This window comes from Ailuropoda melanoleuca, chromosome 10, assembly GCF_002007445.2.
Source record: "Ailuropoda melanoleuca isolate Jingjing chromosome 10, ASM200744v2, whole genome shotgun sequence".
NCBI classification, from domain to species: domain Eukaryota; kingdom Metazoa; phylum Chordata; class Mammalia; order Carnivora; family Ursidae; genus Ailuropoda; species Ailuropoda melanoleuca.
Window position 1 is genome coordinate 109,898,087 of NC_048227.1, and position 21,029 is coordinate 109,919,115.

A 21,029-nucleotide genomic window follows, 5' to 3' on the forward strand; every position below is an offset into this window, starting at 1 on the left:
GTAAGTAAAGTATCCTTGATGGTTTACACTGGAGCAAAAGAAAACATAAAGTTCTCCACATGACCCAGAACAGGAGAGAGCCCTAATTCTAGCTATCCTGAGGCTAGAACTAGGATAATATGGAACAAGGCTGGTAACAAAAGTGTGGGCAGTGGGAAGGGCACAGTCATCTCTATTTGTTGAAGTCCTTTCCTAAATTATTAAATATTTTAAAGGTAACACTGCTCTTTATATTTAGGTGCAATCAATCAATCAATCAATCAGACTATACCCGCTTTGTTAGGCAGACTGAAGAAATTCTGCCTTTACAGACCACGTTCAGCCCTCAATTCCAAACCATGACTTGTTGGGTGAGCACAAGGCATCGACAACGAACGACGATACTGTGGTTTAAAACTCATTTCCTTCTTCAGTTATTTAAACAGATCCAGATGTCTCCCTGTCATAGCCTCTCTCTTGTACTCCAGGCCAATACGCTTTCACGGGGAAATAAAACGGGTGGTCGGCCCAGGTCAGCGGGGGAATCCCACGTGCAAGCAGACACCCCGGCTGGCTGGTGCCACCTCCATCACCAGTCTTTGGGCTGTCACGGCGGGTCACGACCCCCTGGAGGCAGCTTTTCCCAACTTCACAAAAATCATCAGCTTGCAGCCTGTCCTGTCACCCTGACACGCCCACGAGTGAGTTCGACTGCCGCCAGTCGGTGTTGCAACCACACCTCGCCCCAGCCTCCCTCGGCGCCCCGACCGCCCCACGAGTCCTGTGGGACCCGGCGGAGTCCAAGTCCCCAGACAGGGGCGCCGGGGCACTGCGTGCTCTCAGGGTCCGACTCCGCGCATTTCCACGAAAGCACCAGAATGGGACTCAACACCAACGAGTGATCCGAAAACGCACACAATCTTTCTTCCGGAAATCTAGTCCAGTGACTAATAGGGGCCCCTCCACACCAGGTTCCAAATTCACCAAGTACCCTGAACAGAAATACGCCTCCGCTGGGAAGCGTCTTTGAGGAGCATTTCAAAAACTACCGTGTTCTTACGAGGAACAGCGAACAGGTAACAGGTGCCCTGAGAAGGGTCGCGCCCTCGGCCTCCTGTCTCTCAGCTGGGGCCCGTCGGGACCTGGCCCGCAGCCCGCGAGGTGGACGCCCCGTCCCGCGGAGCACTCGGGGAGCGCCCGGCCGCGCCCCGCCCCACCCCGTCGCCCTGGTTACGAGCCGCCGCGGCTTAAGACCCACGGCTTCGTCATTTCCGCGAAAGGCTAAGGGCCCTTTCCGCTTACGGGTCTCGCTTCACTTCCGGGTCGTGCCTCACTTCCGGCTGCCCTGGCGCGGCGCTGCAGCGCCGGCCCGGATGCTCCAGACGCGGCCCCCGGCGGGGAGCGGCGGTGAGTAGGGTGCCCGGGCTCCCCCAGTCCCTCGCTCCGGACAGGGCTGTCGCCCCCAGAGCCGCCCCTCCGCTCGGCCCCGCGCTCCGGTCCTTTTCTTCCCACCTCCCCTTCCCCGCCCCCTCCTTTCCCCCCCCTTCTCTCCCTGCACAGTTCCCCCTCTCCCCTCCCCCTTCCCACCTTGCACCGCTCCCGCTCTCCCCTTCTTTTCTCCCCTCCCCTCCCCACCCAGCACCTCTCCTCCTTTCCCCTTCTTCTCTTCTGGGCTCTCCTCCCCGGGCCTCCGGGGCCCGCCCCCGAGCCGAGCCGCGGCCTGGCGCTGCTGGCGCTGCCGACACTGCTGGCGCGGGCGTGCTGAGCGTGCCCTCTGGTCCTGCAGGACGTCCGCAGAGGAGCAGGTGACTGCGGCGGGCGGCGGGCATGGCCGCTGCCTGGAAGCGCGCGCTGCTGGTCCTGCTGGCCTCGCAGGTGGTGTCCTCGGTGAGCCCCTCGGACGAGGACGAAGTTCCCGAAGAGTGGGTCCTCCTGCACGTCGTGCAGGGCCAGATAGGAGCCGGGAATTACAGCTACTTGAGGTTAAACCATGAGGGGAAGATTGTTCTTAGGATGCACAGCTTGAAGGGAGACGCAGACCTGTACGTGTCGGACAGCGCCCTCCACCCGAGCTTCGACGACTACGAGCTGCAGTCCGTCACGTGCGGCCAGGACGTGGTGTCCATCCCCGCGCACTTCCAGCGCCCCGTGGGCATCGGCATCTACGGGCACCCGTCCCACCACGAGAGCGAGTTCGAGATGAAAGTGTACTTCGACCGCGGGATCGAGCAGTCCCCCTTTGCCGAGGTCGCGGCCACCGACGGCAGGGACCCGGGGCACAGGCACGCCCACGCCCCCGAGGATGCGCTCCAGGAGGAGGAGTCCGTGCTCTGGACCATACTAATAAGTATTCTGAAACTGGTACTTGAAATCCTGTTTTGATTCACTGATCGTGCTCTGGAGTCTCACGCCCGTAATCTGTGAAGTTGATTGCAGTTCTCTTGGAACCCAGCTACACTGATCTGGTGGAAATTCTGGTTACTTCTTCTAATTGGGGGATGGAAAATAAAGCCATACAGTTTTGTTACCTCATACACCCCAAAAGTAGGGAAAAGCAGCAAGAGCGATGTAATTTTTTTTCTCCAAATGTCAAAATTCCTGTAAAAGGAATACGCACAATAAAATGTTTAAACTCCAGTTTGATTAGCTTGTCAGGTGACTAAAAATATCGCAGTAACCCAGGTATATATAAAATAAACTGAAATAGAGCATCAGATTAAAAGGTTGGTAGCTAGAACTGTATTCTGGTTAGAAATCCCCAGTCAACAACGTGTAGACTTTTCAGAGTTACTAAAAGCAAGTCTGAAACGTAATGATTTCTGGGGATTAGGGTAGGTATGGGGCGAAAGCCCCGTTCCTGCTCCCCAGGTCAAGTGGGCACCCCTCTCCAGACGGGTTTCCTGGCAGACAGCCCCAGGTCATTCCTGTACCAGCTGCACCAAATCTCATCAGGTCATTTGTATTTATCACCTTTGGCTATATTAAAATTCTTCCATCATTAAATAACTGTTATGCTACCCACCATAGGCCAGAAACAATATAGATTAGGAGAATTTCATGCAAATAATAGTCACTTTCAGGTCAATGGAGGAAGAGTTATTTCAATTAAATTGTCTAATATTTCCAACTGAATTTCTGGATAGAGCCAAAGAAATTAAAAAAATTTTTGGAAAATGAACTGTTATTTCTCTACTTGACATTGGTTTCAAGGGTAAAAGTGGCTTATAACAAATAAATGAACTTGCAGATTTTAAGCACATAGTTAATTTCAGAAATCTTTTATTGGCATAAAATTGAGAATGTAAATAAGTTGGCACCAAATATTTCATTTAAATCCATATCACAATATTGGGATCAAAAAACTACTTTATCCCTCTTTGCTGTTTTTCCCCCTTCTGCCCACTTTCCTGGGTGTTGGGGGGGCTCGCTGACAACAGTCACAAATCCAGCGACCTAGGAGAAAAATTGTTAGTTAATATAGTGTGAAATTTAATTCTTTAGGACTGAATTTTAAACCCATTTGGCTCTCTTTCCTTAGCTATCACTATTGATATTTCTCTGTGGATTTGTGATGTGAAGGACACAAATGAGTGTACGGAGAAAAATGTAAACTTCCCTTCATCAGTGTAATCAATACCATGTAAAATTCAGTGCCAGTGGGGGGTGGGGTGGGAGGAGCGACTCTATACAATGATAAGAAGGACTTTAAAAAATTACCACAGTCCTTTCTGAAACCCAAACGCTATCCTACTTTCAGAGTTCAATACTACAAATCCTCATGTAACACCTGTTACACAGAGTTTGGCTTATTTCCAGCCTTTTTCTCTGCTGTTCAGTGGCAGCTCCTGAGGCCTGGTGTACCAGACACGCACTTTAAACCCATCAGTGATAAACTACCATGTACTCCATCTGAGTTACTCCAGAACTTCAAGTTGCCTGTTTCTTAATGATTCCCAGGAAACTTAGTGCTAGGCATATATTTTATAAAAGTATGATACAGTGTTAACTATGCAAATAAGTTCTAAATTTACACAATTATGTGTAATATTTTAGTCCAATTACTGTGATTTATTCTTTGACTCTGTGTTCATTCCAAAGTTATCTGGAATTGTCATGCTGCCTCATTTTATAGAAATCTGGTTTAATATTTATAAAGGCATAGCAGTCATTTTAGATGACATAAAAATAAAATCAAGGCTTTGAAACAAATTGATGCTCTTGCTTTAGTTCTTTCAGTAGAAAGACATGGGTTCACGCTACATTGAACTCTACTTCCAGCACTTGGATGGGGCACTCTGACATCCCATTTGTCCTTTAGTTGGATTACCTAGGGATGAAAAGCAGGTGGACATTATCTGGATAATCACAACTTTGGTCACCTCTTAACAGAAGGGTTTTTATGGTGTTATGCAGAGCCTTTAAAAAAAGGCTGGGAGAGTCCCTTCACTCAAAGATAATGTTCCTCCTGTTTTCAGTCTTTACCTGATGGAATAGCACCAAGGCCCACACAAAAAGTATGATAACCTCTGTCACACACATCACAGAACATCATTTCTTCTTCGTGGTGGGGTTGTCCACATACAATGCAAGTTTTACATTCCATACATTGCCATGGGTAGGTCTTAATCATAGAAACAAGCTCCATGGTCATATCCAGGCAAGAAGGATGGCCTAAACCAAAACCAGCATTAGTATTTCACAAAAGAATTTTGAACTTAATATGGCATAATAAAATGCTAGTTTGCTTCGAGTTCTCGAGAATGGCTACGATGTTTAATCACCAAAGAAATGAAAATACAAGAATTAGAGGAAAATACATGGGCTTATTTTCTATGCCCCACAAGTTACACTATAAATTTGATGATTCTTTGATTCAGGTCTAACAACTAAAAATCCTGGTTTTCGAAGCAACAAATAGGGTGGTTAAAATGTTAAGAAGACATGTCAGTACTTACCACTATTATCACACTGGGAGCAGTGTATAAGTGATTCAGCCTTCCCTTTCTTGTTGGACTCCTTACCCTTCAGACAAATTCCACATAGAGCATTTGGAATGACCTTTGGCTGGAAGGGTAGAAGAGGGCTATAAATTCATGCCAGAAGAACTTACTATGGGTTCATAAGGAATTGTTACTGCCTTATCTATTTTTGGTAACTTGCTAGTGAGGACCTTTTTGAAAGACCTAACCAGACAGCCGGCTTTCAACATACAATGGCCTACTGACTAAAGCCTTAGATTTCGTTTGCAACTTCTGTCAACAGCGTGATCTCCTGTTAGGATTAAACGTAGCATTCTACACTCCCTATGTGCACAGTAAGATCTGTATAATAAACTGGAAGAAACTACAATGTCAAGTTGAACTATTAACTGGAAGAGAAAATCCAGGAACCGAATGACCATTACATGTATAGTCAGGCTTACTGAGAAACAGAAGGCTCTGTGTTAAGCAGCTTATATATTGGTTTTGTTTAAAAACTGATTAATTTCCCAAAGTTGTAAAAATAGATCTATAAAATCTAAGTTACAAGAATCAATGTTTTAACATTTTTAATTGAAAGATGTCTCATCCACACATTGTCATGTGCACAAATGTTTCTGGAAACCGAGCTATGATTATTCCCTTTGCATATCTAGTAATAAAAGAGCCTGTGCTTAAGGGAAAAGCATTCCATATGAGATACAAAACATAAAAGAGGAAAATAAGTTTTCAGACAAGCAAAAAAAAAAAAAATCACTTAAAAAATTACAGACACCCTCATATTCTTGAGTACCATTCATTTTTCAGATTAAAGCTTTGCTCAATTCAATTAAAGTATCTGGGCTTTAAAAAACACTTAGCAACACATGGAAAAGGACAAAGAAGAAAAGATTCACAGCACCTACAATTATCAGGGGAGGGAGAACATACAAACCTCACAGCTTTGACCATAATAGATGATGTTCATTCATGCTACTTGAATACGTACATAATGGTGGCAGAAAAAGAAGAGCAAGCATGGGCCAAGTAGGAGATGGGCCAGGGTCATATGTGTATACACGACCTGCGGGGAGATTCTCTTCAACAGGACTGTGGTATTTCTGTTTTATTCCAACCCAGCCAAATACATCTTCTATTTCCCTCTCCTAAGTTACTAAACCAAAGAGGAGCCTAAAGGAAACTCCAACTTTGTATACAGCAATCCAGCTTTGAAATGTCTCACTGCCACCTTCAAAACCTGTTAAGCCTTAACAATTTGTTAATTCTTTAAATTTTTTATGTTTTAAATTGTCTTTCTTTGCAAAAGATGACAGAGGCATTCAAAAATAATTTTTGGCTTATTTATTTAAAAAAAAAAGTCAACCTTATACATAAATATAATAAAAACAATAACTCTAAACAATCACAAATGTCTCTACAAAATAATAAATATCATGGAGTTAAAACATACATAGAAAACTTTACCGTTAACTATGCTACATCTCCTGTATGTGTCTGTATACCCTGCTCCCCCAACAAAAGGACAGTGTCACATGCTCACACCGTGTGGTCTTGCAGTGCAGTTACCCGCCGTGGTTGCTGCTACATTCTACGCAGGACGTTCTCACGGTGTTTCCTACACCTGAACACAAGACAGCTAGAAGTGCACTTGTACGATCCAAGTTCTGATCCGGTGATGACCACATCTGTAACTGCCATACTATACAGCAGAAAACTACCTCTCAATACACCAAAATAAGAACTCTCTTGTGGTTATGGCACCTGCACTGAATGTAAAAGATATACTTGTTTAATACTTGTAGTTGAAGTTAGATACTGGTATACCAGGTATTCGGATATCTTTCACTGAAGTCAGGGAAGTAACTACACAGTTTTAAATTCTAAAAGAACTCCTCATAGGAGATCCTTTACAAAAGTCAAAAAGGAATCAAACACAAGGCTAGTCATTCACATTCTAGAGCAATTCAAGTTCTACAGCCATTAAAATATACATTAAACACCTATGATAAAAAAGGGACACCAAGAAAATTCTAGGTTTACTTCTAAGCTTAAAATCATAATATTTTGTTAAACCACTTAAAATTTTTCTTACCCAATAGTCTTCATCTTGATGAAAAGAGGGAGTGACAGGGGTGGAGAAGGGAGAAATAGAGAGAGAAAGAGAGACAGAGCTTTGGAGCATTTCCTATGGCAATTCTTTGTTCACTCAAGCACTCTGAGCTGAGAAGCCACCTCCTCACACCCAGGACCACCAGTTGGGAAGCTAGTCTCTGAAAGAGTCCCCTCTGATGGAGGAAGGGAACAGTGTGCAGAACTCCCTCGAAGACTGATGGAAGAGAACCCTATGTCTGACAGTCAGTTCTTCTAGTAACTGCAACAACATCAAAGTGTCACTATTGACAAGAAAAGTAAAATACTCATCCTAATGGTTCTCAGCATCTCAAATAAAAGGCTCACAACACACTGACTTTCCTGCTTGAGAAATAACCAAAAATAAGTGAGACTTTCACGGTAGCACTAATATAGTATAGATTTTAATTATAAACTTGTCACATAGGCCTGAATCCTAACAATTATGCTTTAATTGCAGGTTAATGTAACCTAAACAATACTGTCCTACAAATTAAGGGCAAGCACTAGTGAATCTTATTAAGCAAGACATCAGATACGTCATCATTTTTCTTAACTCCAACGTATTTATATATATGACCTTCAGCTTGAAGTACCCTAATATTTAGGCACATCTTGGCTTATTAATATTTTTCATAGAGAGGTTACTTTTAATAAACATGTTCACATTAATGTATTAAGTCTAGATACTAGTTGTTCCAAACTTTGAAATACCTGAAACATTTTTAGTTACTAAAAATGTTCACAGAAATTATAAAATGTGTATTTTGCATATAACACTCCCTTGAGTAATATCAATTTAGGTTAATCTATAGGATTTCTAGATTAAATCAATGATACTGTGGAATAATTCTTCATTTTCGGCCGATAGTAAAACATCGACTTCACCATTCTCTCATCTGAACCCATGATGAATCCAGGCGTACTGTAAAAGGTCTCCTTGATGCCAACAGTGTGCTTCGAGCTGCCACTCCCACTGAAGACCAGCAGCACGCTCTGCAGCACACACACCAGGCTCACTTTCCAAGATTTAATCTTTGGAGTTCATTTGCTTTCAATTATTAAGCATTAATTTACATTTTATGTTTAAAAAATTAGGTAAGCTATATATGTAAAAACAAGTATAAAAATCACACAGCTGCAGCCTACTGAAGCCATCCTTGGAAGCCAACCCTTGCCAAATGAAGCTTAAGATTTGCTTGCCATAGACTGAAAAACACGCATTTCTAAGTTGATCATGTAAAGGTATTTTCAAATTAAATACGGATTAAAGACACTAATTTGTTAAGTTGCTTTGTTTACTTCAAAGAAAGGTAAGCGGACTGCGAGAAGGGCCCGGCTGGGGGAAGGGAAGTTGGCTGGCAGCCCGCGCGCGCACCTGTTTTTCTAGACCGTCCACCGCGACCCCAATCCTGACACACGACAAGATGCTTTAACAATTCCACTCAGCAGAACTACCCGATCGCCTTACTCTACAACGTTCCTTCAAAACACCTTCGTAACCACAATAAAAGGCATATTCTGACACATTCCAGACCATACGAATGGTCTATTTTACTATTACCGTCCAGAACGTAAAACCGTGTGGCTGATTTCACCCCTTCCAGGACATTCCTAAACCCCCATGTAGGGATAAGGCTACTCACCTCTCACCTAGCCCTCTGAGGGGGAAGACGGTAACAATACTATTGCTGATAGCATACTGCCTTACTCTGAGAAGAGCCAGACCAGAAGTTCACAAGTACATATAAATATATATGCCACATTACACCACTAAATAATGCTTAAATCCTGGTCATGGAGTTATAGAGGCTATCTGCCAAGGTCAGGCTAAAAATTCACCACAGTGTAAATAACAGGTTTTACTATTTTCTACCGCAGAGTTAGCTGAATTTGGCCAATGGATCAAATAATCTTTAGATTAAACCCAGATCTTTCTCCAGGAGAGGCAGCTTATTCTAAGAGTCTACCCGCCCATCCCTTACAGCCTAGCATGTTCCACTATACTAAACACGAGGGTATTTTAAATGTCAAATGATTAGGATCTTTACTCCAAGGAAACAGAGTATGAAGTTCTGCCTATGAAATAAATAATTTTTTTTAAAAACCCATACTTGCCTGGTTATTGTTTAAAAGACAAAAAAAAAAAAGATTTTCTTATAAGTTGTACATATACAGAAAACAGAAGCTGAACCATAGGCAAAAGTGACAGAAAAGCCACCAGGAAAATACAGCAAAAAAGAAGGAAGCCGACAGAGGGCACACAGCACAGAAGAACAGCTAGTGGAGTGCAGCAGGCAGAGCTCCGCGACTTTGAAAGTCAAAGTTAACTATCTCGGGGAGAGAGGCTGGTCAGGAAGGAAGCGGAGTCAGGGGCTTTTTTCTTCTACCTTGTACCCAGGGACTGACTTGGACAGTACAGAACGTTTGGAAGCATCTTTTCTTGGAGTAGCAGCTTTGTCCTTGGATCTCTGTCTTCCCTGGAAAGGCTCCTCCTGGCTGTCGGGAAGGCCCTCCCCTTCAGACACGTTGCCAGAGGAGCTGTCCTGGAGGTCAAAAGCACAAACAAAGATTCCTTGGAATTCACACAGACTTGAGTGGGATCTGTAAGAAGTTTTGAAGTTCCATCAGTGTAAAAATAAAAAGATAATTGTAAATATAAGAAAACTTTTTCCGGTGCAGACTAAAAAAGTCGTGTTAAAAATCACCTACCGGTCTTATAAATACATGGTAACACAGAACTAATTCCATTTACACCAGCTAGTACCTTCATCCACCGTTTTCTGACGTAACATGGACAGAACTGTCTGCTCCGGTGTTCGACAGCACTGTGCTGTGTCACCGGCGGGCACAGTTTGTTTCAGACAAAAAAAAGGCTTAAAAAATAAACTCTTCAATAAGGGTGGGTATTTTTACTGAGGAACATGTCATTAAAGTTCTTCAAGCACTCGCCTGTACTCCGTGCAAGCACCAATGTCACTGAGGCTCTACAACAGACAGTATCTGACATATTTTATATGTTCAAAGTTTAGGAGTTCAATATCTGATCATTTAATTCTTCATTTGTTAATTTAAATTTTTCTAACTAAAATAAAAATAGTTTTTATAAGTGAAAAAATTAGGCTATCTGTAACTATCCTGATAAACATTCTGAGACAACTGCTGGGCACATGAACGTGTCTCCTTGTAATGTTTTCCAGGTGTGTGTCTGCATAACACATTCACACACGCATACACACACTCCATCTACATTTATCCTCATTGTTTTAGGACACAAAACTGGTGGGACACCTGGGGGGCTCAGTCCGTTAAGCTACCGGCTCCTGGTTTCAGCTGAGGTCATGATCTCAGGGTCGTGAGATAGAGCCCCACGTCAGGCTCCACACTCAGTGCGGAGTCTATTTAAGATTTTCTCTCTCCCTCCCCCTCTGCCCCTCCCCCACTCCTCTAAAATAAATAAATCTTTAAACATGGTCTTTTTTTTTTTAATGATTTTTTATTATATTATGTTAGTCACCATACACTACATCCCCGGTTTCCGATGTAAAGTTCGATGATTCATTAGTTGCGTATAACACCCAGTGCACCATGCAACACGTGCCCTCCTTACTACCCATCACCAGCCTATCCCATTCCCCCACCCCCTCCCCTCTGAGGCCCTCAGTTTGTTTCTCAGAGTCCATAGTCTCTCTAAACATGGTCTTTAAAACACACACACACGTGGATTACACTGAGTGTGTATGCTTGTGTTTTTCAATTGTTTTAAGTATTATGTGCATTTTACCACATCATTAAATATTCTTTGAACTTAATTTCTGTCATGTAAATGTAATGTATCACCTACTGTGAACATTGAACTTATTCCTAATTTCCATTATAACAAATACTGTTAACCCTCCAACGGCCATTTCTTTTCCTAATTAAATTTTGTCCTTCAGGTAAATTCTGTGAGTATATTTACTAGGTCAAATTCTGTGGAAGTTAAAAATCTTGGTGTAAACTGTTAAATGCTCTCCTGAAACGCTGGATTAATTTATACTCCTAGAGGCAGAGTGAGGGAAAGTCAGCTTCAACACATCCTGCTCACACCACAGCTCCCCTTTACCAATAAGACAGGAAAAAACGGTACCAGCACTTTAATTACTTGAATAGCATCTTATTTTATGTAACATGTATCATTAAATGTTTTAGAAGTTGTTGGTGACAAAAAAATGTACTACCCATTTAATAGTAGCACATTCTCAGCTTCAGGCTGGCCATGATGAGGTTTAAAAATGTGCTAAATCAAATCAAAATCCTCTGGCACTGTGATTTTTGTTCTCCTTCACTTCCACCAAGCACACCGAACATTCCCAGTCATGCAACTGCATTTTGCTTGGGGGAAAAAGAAAAAAGTCATACAAGAAAACTTACCTAATAGCACAACATACCAGTCACCTTCACATTCTCCTATAGGAAATCTGAACTATTTGATTAAGCAATAGGACGGGGTGCCTGGGTGGCTCAGTGGTTAAGTGCCTTCGGCTCATATCCCAAGGTCCTGGGATCGAGCCCCAAGTGGGGAATCCCTGCTCAGCAGGGAGCCTGCTTCTCCCTCTCCTCCCTGCTTGTGCTGTCACTATATATCTGTCTCTCTCTCAAATAAATAAGTAAAATATTAAGAAAAAAAAAAAAAGTTAAACAATAGGAACACAAGTTAATGTGCTCCCAAAACCAAGACATTTCAATACAGGATTGTAAACTCACGTCCGGTGCCCTTTCCTAATGTGCCTGTGATAACTTTAAAGGCAACTTTAAAAATAAAATTTACCAAAGGCCATGCACAGCCCATCTATACCAACGCACACAATAAATAATTTTCTTGATGAACACATTCAGGAAATTATATGCAACTGTCCTTGTTCAAAAAGAGGGTGGTGACACAAGTTCAATTCAACATCTGGGAAAGCAATTAGCAAAAACTCAAGCGGAAGGAGACACCACCTAGTAAAGATCAATGTTCCTACCGAAGTGCCTTTGTGTTTCCGCTTCTCATCACCTCGACCATCCTCGGCATCATCTGAATCGCCGTCACTGTCTAGGGCCGGGAGCTCAGGATCCAGAGGGGGCTCATAAAGCGCGGTGTTTAACGGCAGATACCGCAGCTCATCCGGTGAGTACCTGAGGTTCAGACAGATGACTGTCAGTTGTCTTTTATGATTAATATGAATGATCTAATCCATGAGCCTTCATCTTCTCAATTAACCCCAAATACTTTTGGAAAATGATTACAGATGGAACAAATAAGTTTTCATTTTGTATCAAGTAAGGAAAAGTAATAAATAAAAAGCTTAAACATTTTTTTACACCAGGCTAAGAGTGTAATATATGCATTTGATTCTTATTGTCAAACGATGATATTTCTCTCCTTCATCCTCAACCCAAAAAGAGGGGGGGAAAAACAGTCAGCAGACTAAAGCGGAACTGTGGCAGTTAAGGACCGTGCACAAAGCCGAAGCTGCCTGAGCACCCCACCCCCACTCCCTACGTTCTCACTGCTTGTGGGTCTCTGGCTGCTTCGCATGTGCAACGAGGACGACGATGCATCCACCTCACAGACGACGTGAGGGTCACATCAATCGACGTGGTCGATGACGTCATCTAAGAAACCAATTTAATCACCTATTGTGTCTGACACTAGAGATCAGCAGGCCCTCATCCTGAGTCAGACGGCACCCACGCCATGCTCATGCCATTCCCACCCACCAGCCGGCCCCCCCACATCACACCCGGTCCGCACCCTGACACCCGCATTTAGGAGTAGGCGCCAGATCAGCAGCTCCCTCAACTAACACGGCAAAAAGCAAAGGGACTGGTACCCTGCATACCACTTTTAATAATCTGCTGACCCAAAAGTGAAATTAAAATCTGCTAATCCATGATTTAAATTTGGCTTTCAAACAGTATGATCCTATAGTCTATTTTAAATACTATTGTTTAAAGAACAATCTCTTTCCTCAAGAACATAAGATCTAAAGCTGAAGTAAAAGTTGAGATTTTCAAACAAAATGACCGTTAGCCTGGTTTTCAGTGACATCCTGGTTGGGAATAAGAGATAAACAACATCTTGCTACACTGTGTGGAAGCAGCAGCCAGGCCAGTGATGCGGCTGGAACAAGCAGGTGGCCACGCCCGCCCAGGCAGCCACTCTGCTCCTTCCTTCATACTCTCTGCAGACGAAGCCAGTGCTTCCCAGCAGAGGTCTGTGGAAACGCAGACACGAAGTCAGCAGGTCTGGGGTTGTGCCCAGGAGTCTGCATTCCCAACAAGCTTTCAAGTGACAGAGAAACAGTGTGAGGCCTGTGGTGCTTGAGAACCTCTGGCACTTGCCCACAGAAACATGAGTAGGTGGGCGGGGAGATGGGCAGCGTGGGCTTTGTCAGCAGCTGTCCAAGCGCCGCCTCGACTGTGTTCTTCACGGCAGAGCCACAGAAGTCAGAGAATATGGACACACGCCCAACTTTTTGGAGGCAAGTACACAAGACCTTCAAGTCCCTCAGCAATACCCAATAGGAATGGTCATAAAACCGATGAATACCTTTTGTAATATTCCTGGAACTGTCCGGGGATGAGGGCCACTGGGTAAGAACTGACCTTGGTTCGCTCTGTCGGTAACACTTTGTACTTCCCTTGAGGCACCTGGATAACCTGGGTTAACGTGCAGAGAAATACAAAACTGATTCCATACTAGGAATCAAGGTTTCAGGAACACAATCCCTTGTGTTCTCCACTGTGCTCCTCACCCCAAAAGGCTAAAAACACAGGAGACATTAGGAACTAGAACCCAAGGAGACAGGAGAGTGTTTCTAGCTGTACAGGGGAATTGTGTCTGGCTCTTCACCGCGGCCATCACTGCTGAGGGAAACGTGGTGTGCTTCTGCCCACCACCGACGAGCAAGGGGACCTGGGCAATGCGTACAAACGTCCTCATCTACAAAATGAGAATACTAGCTTCAACCTCACATGGCAACCGTAAATATTACGTGAATTAAGATGGAAATTTCTTAAAACAACCCTTGGCACAAGCAGAATGTCAACCACAGAGCAAAAGACACCACACACACACACACACACACACACGCACGCACACACAGAAGTGAGCAGAGTATTACTGGCATATCATTAAAAATTATATCTCAAGTTCTGGGGCAGAAAAGGACACATTGCCAGTACAAAAAAACAACAGCTAAATAAAGGAGGTACCGAGCACTCTACCATAACAGCACTAAGTGAAGTTCAGGAACTAAGAAAGTTAAGCAGCCCTACGTGCGTCTGCAAGTCGAAATAAGCTCTTCTCTCCTCCATTCGTTCCCGGTTTAAGTTGCTGTTAAATTCAGCTGCTTTTTTGGCAGCTTTCTTAATGTACTCAGGCACTTTGCTGGCTTCAACTTTCTGAGTATTCTGTTGTTGCATTTGCTGAAATAAAAATATTACAGTTGGAAGTCACATATAACTTTACAAAATGTCATTCTCCCCAAACCAAATAAGAGATGCCAGTCACCTCAATACTTACAGAGTACTCTTTATAATGATCTGTAATTCGCTGACGTTCTTTCTCTTGTAAAATAACAGAGTATTCAGCATGTTTGGCTGGATATTCTTTTATCATTAAATCAATCACTTCATCACTGCGCAATGCTGTTAAACCTATATTAGACAAAAAAAAAAAGTAAAAAAAGCTCTTTTAAGGCTAACTGAACAAAACTACTTTTCAAAATTTGCTTTTCCTTTACCCTACATTTAAAGTTTTCCAGTAAGTCAAGGGAAAATATTGTGATATATTCGAAAATAAAATAATATTCATAATATAACATCAAACAATTTTTTAAAAAAGCTCATCAAAGTTGCAAAAGAAAATAAATCAATTTTTCAACCACTTTAAGATTCAATGTACTATAAACATATATCCCTTTACTAAAACAGTGGCTAAATAATGATGCATACTAACTACAGGCAATTGAGGATTAAGGATTATCTTTAATCTAATATCCTTAACTAAGAAAAGATATTAGAAGAAAACGAGAGTTTTTCAATATATTGCAGTACTTGGTCTTCAAATTCAATACACTAGAAATATTACAGAGTCCATTCAAATTTCCAGAGAGGCATCAGCACACACATACAAGTCACACAGGCAATTTTCAAACTCAGAGCATCAGATCATACCAACTGCTGTGATGAACACCCAAGGTTTTATGTTAAAAAGTAGCCAAGCGCATTAAAACGTTTATGAAAGACAAACTGGAAACAAAGCATGGAGATAATCATACAGAACTAAAAACAGCAAAATGTGTCCTATACGAGACAAAGACCAATACTTCTAATAACTACTATACAAATTTTGCATGCCACACACACACACACAGACACTTCTGTGAAATGATACTGTTATAAAATGTCATTCTTCTCTGTATTTTAACAAAAACCAAAAACAATTTAACACTTAAATAATTCAATCTATCTCATTAATATTGTAAAATACTTTAGGAAAGACAACAAATACCCATCCAATATCACCTCATAAACATCTAGCTTTCAGAATCCACGTTCAAAGCCCCCGTTACCTAGAGTACACTGCGTCTCAGTGATGACATTCAGCTCCCGCAGGTAGAGTTTCTCCTTATGGGACAAATCTCGTCGCTCTAAATCTCCAAAAAAAAGAACAAAAGACTATCAAAAATAGTCTTTTACATTTGTAACATTATGCATTTGTAAAGCTTTTAAAAACTTACAAACCTTTTTAAGATTTTTAAAAAGTTAAATTCTTCGTGGACTTGAAAAAGTACTGCGTGTTATATATTCCAAAGATTACTAAAGAGATCACGCTATCGTACAAATTCAAGGAATAAAAGCTAAATTAAAGTTGAAAACAGAATAACCCAAAGCAAGAATAGTAACTAGTTGCACAGACAGCTTTTTTCAAATGCAGACACAGCCCCACGTAGCTGCCTCCCTCGCTCAGGCCAGGGAGCAGTAGGAAAGAATCAAACTCCTGCTGCTTTCAGCCATAACATGACTTTTTCTAAGACTTTGCCCAGGAAATTCACCTTCCACATTTTGCTTTTAAGTCCATTTATAAAGCATAAGAGCAAACTGGGAGTGGAGAGAAACGCTGGGTGACAGCAGAAAGGCACATCAGCCTGCAGAGTATACAGTACATTACAAATAATCCATACTCAAATATTCAGGAGTTGATAACCTATCAAAAAGAATTACTATTAGTTACAAGTTAGACTTAATCTGTTACATAAACTAAGACTTAATACCTGGATATTTCCGTTTAAAGGAGGTCACACCCAAATATTCACTGACTTGTTCTTGAAGCATATAGTATTCTCCTGTTTCATCAGGTGGCCATTTGTACTCTATCAAATTTTCTGCTGGATAGTAGCTAAAGCTAAGCACAGAAATATATATTATGCCTTGAATGTGGCTTTTATTACGTTTCAGTCATTTTTATTTTAAGGATTTATTTTTGAGGAGTTTTATTTTTAGGAATTTTGGAGAACTACTTTAATTATTTAAACTCTCATTCAGTCTTCGGACTCTGCCATTCATACAAGTTCCCACGGTCTTGTGTGTCCAAGAACATCACAGAACAGGCAGAGGGAAAGAAAAGCAAGCATGTGCGGTGCCAAACAAAGCACTGGAGCACCTCCACACAGCCCGAAGAACCACGGCTCACAAGTGTAAGCAGTAAAGGAATTTTGTAGCGTAAGAGATCTACAAGGCCAAAACAGTGGTGATATTTTTTCTGAATTCCCTCTCTTGGGCTTCATGCCCATACCCCTATTTCATCCTCCCAAGGTACAAAGTCACCAACTCATTTTCCACCTGCTGTTCAGTGAATCAAACAGCCAAGAAAGCAGAACTCCAAAAATTTGTTTCTCAAGGAGCTGAACTACAAACCATAATTGTTTTTTCTCATAGACTCCACAAGGCCAGAAGCAGAGAACAGACCTGGTTTGATGGTGTCAGTGTACCCCGGACCAATCCCAATCCTGAAGAGCCAATGACAGATCTCTGGACCCTGCCAACTCAACCCCTAAATCTCATCAGTGCACAATAGAGGCAAGAATGTGACACTATTTTATGCATTCAATTAAAAGTAACAACCAAAAAGTAGAGTTCTCTCAAAAATAATGCTAGGAGGGGCATCTGGGTGGCTCAGCTGTTAAGCGTCTGCCTTCGGCTCAGGTCATGATCCCAGGGTCCTGGGATCGAGCCCCGCATCGGGCTCCCTGCTTGCCGGGAAGCCTGCTTCTCCCTCTCACACTCCCCTTCTGTGTTCCCTCTCTCACTGTCTGTCAATAAATAAATAAAATCTTAAAAAAAAAAAAAGTGCTGGGAAATTAGATATCGAAATGCAAAAGTATGAAATTAGACCCTTACCTCCTATCACATTCAATAATAGATTAACAATTTCAATACAAGAACCAAACCAGAAAACTCTTGGAAAACACAGGAGTAACTCTTCCTGATCTCAGATTTGGCAACAGCTTTTAGACATGACACCAAAAGCATGAGCAACAGAAGAAAAATAGGTAATTTAAACTGCAGCAAAATTAAAAATTTTGTGTATCAAAGGACTCTTTCGACAGAGTGAAAAAGGCAACCCACAGAATAGAAAGAACTGCAAATCTTGTATCTGATAAGGGATTAATATCCAGAATGCATAAAAAAACTCCTACTACTCAACAACAACAAAACAGCCCAATGTAAAAATGGCGGAAACACCTGAAGAGACATTTCCCCCAAAGATTCACAAATAATCACTGACAGGACGGTCAACACCACTGGTCATTCTGGAAATTCAACTAGAAACAACAGTGAGATGTCGCCTCACAGGTCTTAGGGTGGTATTATCAGAAGAACTGGGACATAACCAATGGGGAAGGAAACGGCACTGCTGGTAGAACAGCAGCGATCCAGGGGCTCCTCTCCAAGGGATACATCCGAAGGAATTAAAAACAGGGACTGAACACGTATTTGTACACCAACGTCCACCGCAACTCTGTTCACAACATCCAAAAGTGGGAAACAACCCTAGTGTCTGTCACACATGAAAGGACAAAAGGTGGTCTAGCCACACAACGGAGCTCAGTTCGGCCCTAAAGAGAAGGGAAATTCCGACATGTGCTACAACATGGATGAACTTTCAAGAAGTTATGCTGAAAGAAGCCAGACACAAAAAGACAAATACTGTTATGATTCCATCTACACGAGATACACTACCAACAGGCAAATCCAAAACGTCAGTGAGGGGAATGGCGGCTGCAAGGGCCCGGGGAAAGAGAGAAGTGGCAACTGTTATTGCTTCATGGCTAGGACATTTCCTCGCAGTAGTAAAGCGTTAGAGAAAGGAGCAGGTGGCAGCTGAAGGACACCGGACTAACCTGTGCCGCTGAGTGACACACCCAAACATCACTACAGTGGTGAATTTTATATGTGTATTTTATCACAATAAATACATGCCGTGATTGCACTGAGTAGCAAAAGCAATGTTTGTGTCATATGTAAAAACATGACAAAAGTATTCTACAATTTCTAACAACTGCCTTTGCCAGTGCGGGGGCCAGGGAGGAGGGAGGTATTGCAGAGAAGAGAAACATACCACAAAAACTACGATTAAGCAATGAAATGACAGTACCCAAGATCTTGACTTGAAGTCTCACAACTCCTAGAGCTATCTCCTGAGCCCATTCGCCTCCTTTTGGGTGGTTGGGTCCCATCATTTGAATTATCTTCATTATCATCCTATACATTTAAAAAATTCAAAAAATAAGAAGAGAACAATAAAAAAATACGGAAAGAACGATTATGTATCTTCCCAGACTTGCTAAAAGACTCCACTTAAAGGCTTTTCAAGGACAACTGATTATACAAATGTTAACCTTCTATTATAATTAACAGGAGTCAAGAATTTGGTATGGCAAGACCTGAGAAGAAAACTTAAAAAAAAAGTGATCTTCAATACAATCCAAATAAGAAAATTTTTAATTGACTTGTAAATCTAAATCTACTTTTGTTTTCTTACCAACTGCAGTTAAAATGCCCTGTGCTTTAAAAACACATAAAATTGCTGCAACACTCTAAAATTAAAGCAAACCCTCCTACCTCAGCTAGGAAAAAAATATGTGAATCATTTAGTGTTTAACTCAACTCATAGCTCATTGACAGGACTATTCTAATGGGCCCTTATATACTTCTATTTCCGTGAAAAAAGGGCATACAAGGACTAAAAACAGGTTACCAATTCTGTTAATTTTTTTTTCTTACACTGCAAAAATATTCCCTAATAAGAGTCATCAATCTATACAGCAATACACACACGCCCCCATCAAAAGAGGGGAGGCCTAAGCATTTTTAGGTAACATTATCCGTGATGAGACATTAATATCAAGACTTTAAGTTTAACCATTCCATTCAGAACGTGAATGAGGCATCAGATGTTAGAAAATGGATTTATTTCCATATTACCTAAGGCTTAATGACTATAAGGCTTACAAAAATAACTTTTTTAAAAAATCAAGGACATGTAGCTTTGTAAGATGAATACAATTTTGTTAAATACCATGGTCTTCTTGCTACATATTAAAAAGAAGGCAATCCTGTAGAAGAATGCAAAGAGGTAATAAGTTACACTGGTCATGTATACCAAAGCTGGACTGGGATCTTACTGGGCACTTTCCTTCACTAGCTGAGTGCTGTGTTCTGTGAGCCTCTCCTTACCTGTAAAATTGAGATGATAGTACCGCCTGCATGGCGTGGCTGACGCAAGGATTGAATGAGTTAAACACATGGGAAGCACTTAGAGCAAGGCCTAGCAAATACTTAAGCGTCCTACAAAAGTTAATATAACTGTGATGATAATTGGAAAGTCTCAAATGGCTCCAGCTACTAGGAAGTTACCCCGATCCTTTCCCAAATAGTAAAATATATGGCATACTGTCCTTTTTAGTTCCTGTATAATATAATCGTTCAATTAAAGAACTCTGTATATTCTTATGAAGAAAGGCAACCAGGTATGAGATGGAGAACAGACAGAATAAATGTATTCTCCAAAATTTTACATTTAACAGTAAGGATCACAATTGAGACATTTCATATTCAGTATTTCAGGAATAACTCCCTTTAACCAAATTCAAGGGTTTTTGTTTTGTTTTGTTTTACCTGCGATTGAGCAGTTTAAGGACTTTTACGTCGATTTAAGTGTATTTCCCTTGGTTAAAAAGCTGAAACACTCAAAAAAAAAGTTAAAAATGCAAAGTCCTCAAAAAAATCTGAACCCAGAGTTCCATAGGCAGTGCTCTGCATGTGCTATTAGCAGTGGTAGGCAGAGGCACTGGGAGCACGAGGGAGCATGGGTCGGCGGCCCCGGGCCCGCACAGGTGCGCGGTGGAGCGGCGCGCGTTAGGGACCGCCCGCACCCCGAGCCACAGGTGGTACGCCAAAGCTGCAGGTGCGCTCCCCCCGCAGGTGCGCGCCCCCGAGGCTCTCCGCAGCCTGCTCCAGCGGCCGCTTCCGGGGGGCCCACCTTCTCCCCAAACCCCTGACGGCGCACACGCGCTTTAGCGCTCAGCCCGGCTGCTCCCCAGTCGCCTCCGGCTGAGCACGCGGTCCCCGTAGCTTCGGGAAACCGCACCGACTACATTTCAAATCACAAAAGAGTTTCGCAGGAAGAATTAGAACGGCTGCGTGCTGGTCTAGTTACTAAACTAAGTTCACGGACTATTTTGTGCTCCAGCTGTCTGCCGGGTTCTCGGCAACACAGTCCAGAGCCACCCGAGCCACCCCGGAGCCTCCGGGGCCGGTTTCCCCGCTCGCGGCCGGGACGCCGCAGCCCCGGGAGCCGCTTCCGCCGGGCGCGCTCCGAACCCCGGCGACGCGCACTCCGCCCCG

General features: G+C 42.5%; 3 protein-coding genes across 5 annotated transcripts in view; 1 reads left to right on the plus strand and 2 right to left on the minus strand.

Annotated features, from left to right (window-relative positions):
- The window catches only part of WDR27 (WD repeat domain 27), a 167,224-nt gene extending 165,958 nt beyond the window's left edge, over positions 1 to 1,266 (minus strand). For both annotated transcript variants that reach the window (XM_034669488.1, XM_034669489.1), the window contains exon 1: positions 1,029 to 1,266. The gene's annotated coding sequence lies outside the window, so the exon portion shown is untranslated. The remainder of the gene's footprint in view (positions 1 to 1,028) is intronic.
- Positions 1,267 to 1,771: 505 nt separating this feature from the next.
- C10H6orf120 (chromosome 10 C6orf120 homolog) lies at positions 1,772 to 4,188 on the plus strand. The gene has a single exon (XM_034669490.1). It carries the CDS (start codon positions 1,807 to 1,809, stop codon positions 2,359 to 2,361), a length of 555 nt encoding a protein of 184 aa, XP_034525381.1. The 5' UTR covers positions 1,772 to 1,806; the 3' UTR covers positions 2,362 to 4,188.
- Positions 3,228 to 20,321, minus strand: PHF10 (PHD finger protein 10). Of its 2 annotated transcripts, XM_019805937.2 has the most exons (12): positions 20,301 to 20,321; positions 18,778 to 18,884; positions 16,394 to 16,524; positions 15,692 to 15,769; positions 14,641 to 14,774; positions 14,394 to 14,543; positions 13,666 to 13,775; positions 12,095 to 12,248; positions 9,479 to 9,634; positions 4,935 to 5,043; positions 4,462 to 4,650; positions 3,228 to 3,432 (listed from the first exon to the last, which is right to left on the minus strand). In XM_019805937.2, exons 2-12 carry the CDS (start codon positions 18,828 to 18,830, stop codon positions 3,347 to 3,349), a joined length of 1,350 nt encoding a protein of 449 aa, XP_019661496.1. In that variant the 5' UTR covers positions 18,831 to 18,884; positions 20,301 to 20,321; the 3' UTR covers positions 3,228 to 3,346. The 2 variants fall into 2 exon arrangements, with proteins under 2 accessions (XP_019661496.1, XP_011230597.1); XM_011232295.3 differs by lacking the exon at positions 20,301 to 20,321 and having other exon boundaries at positions 15,692 to 15,775.
- Positions 20,322 to 21,029: the final 708 nt, after the last annotated feature.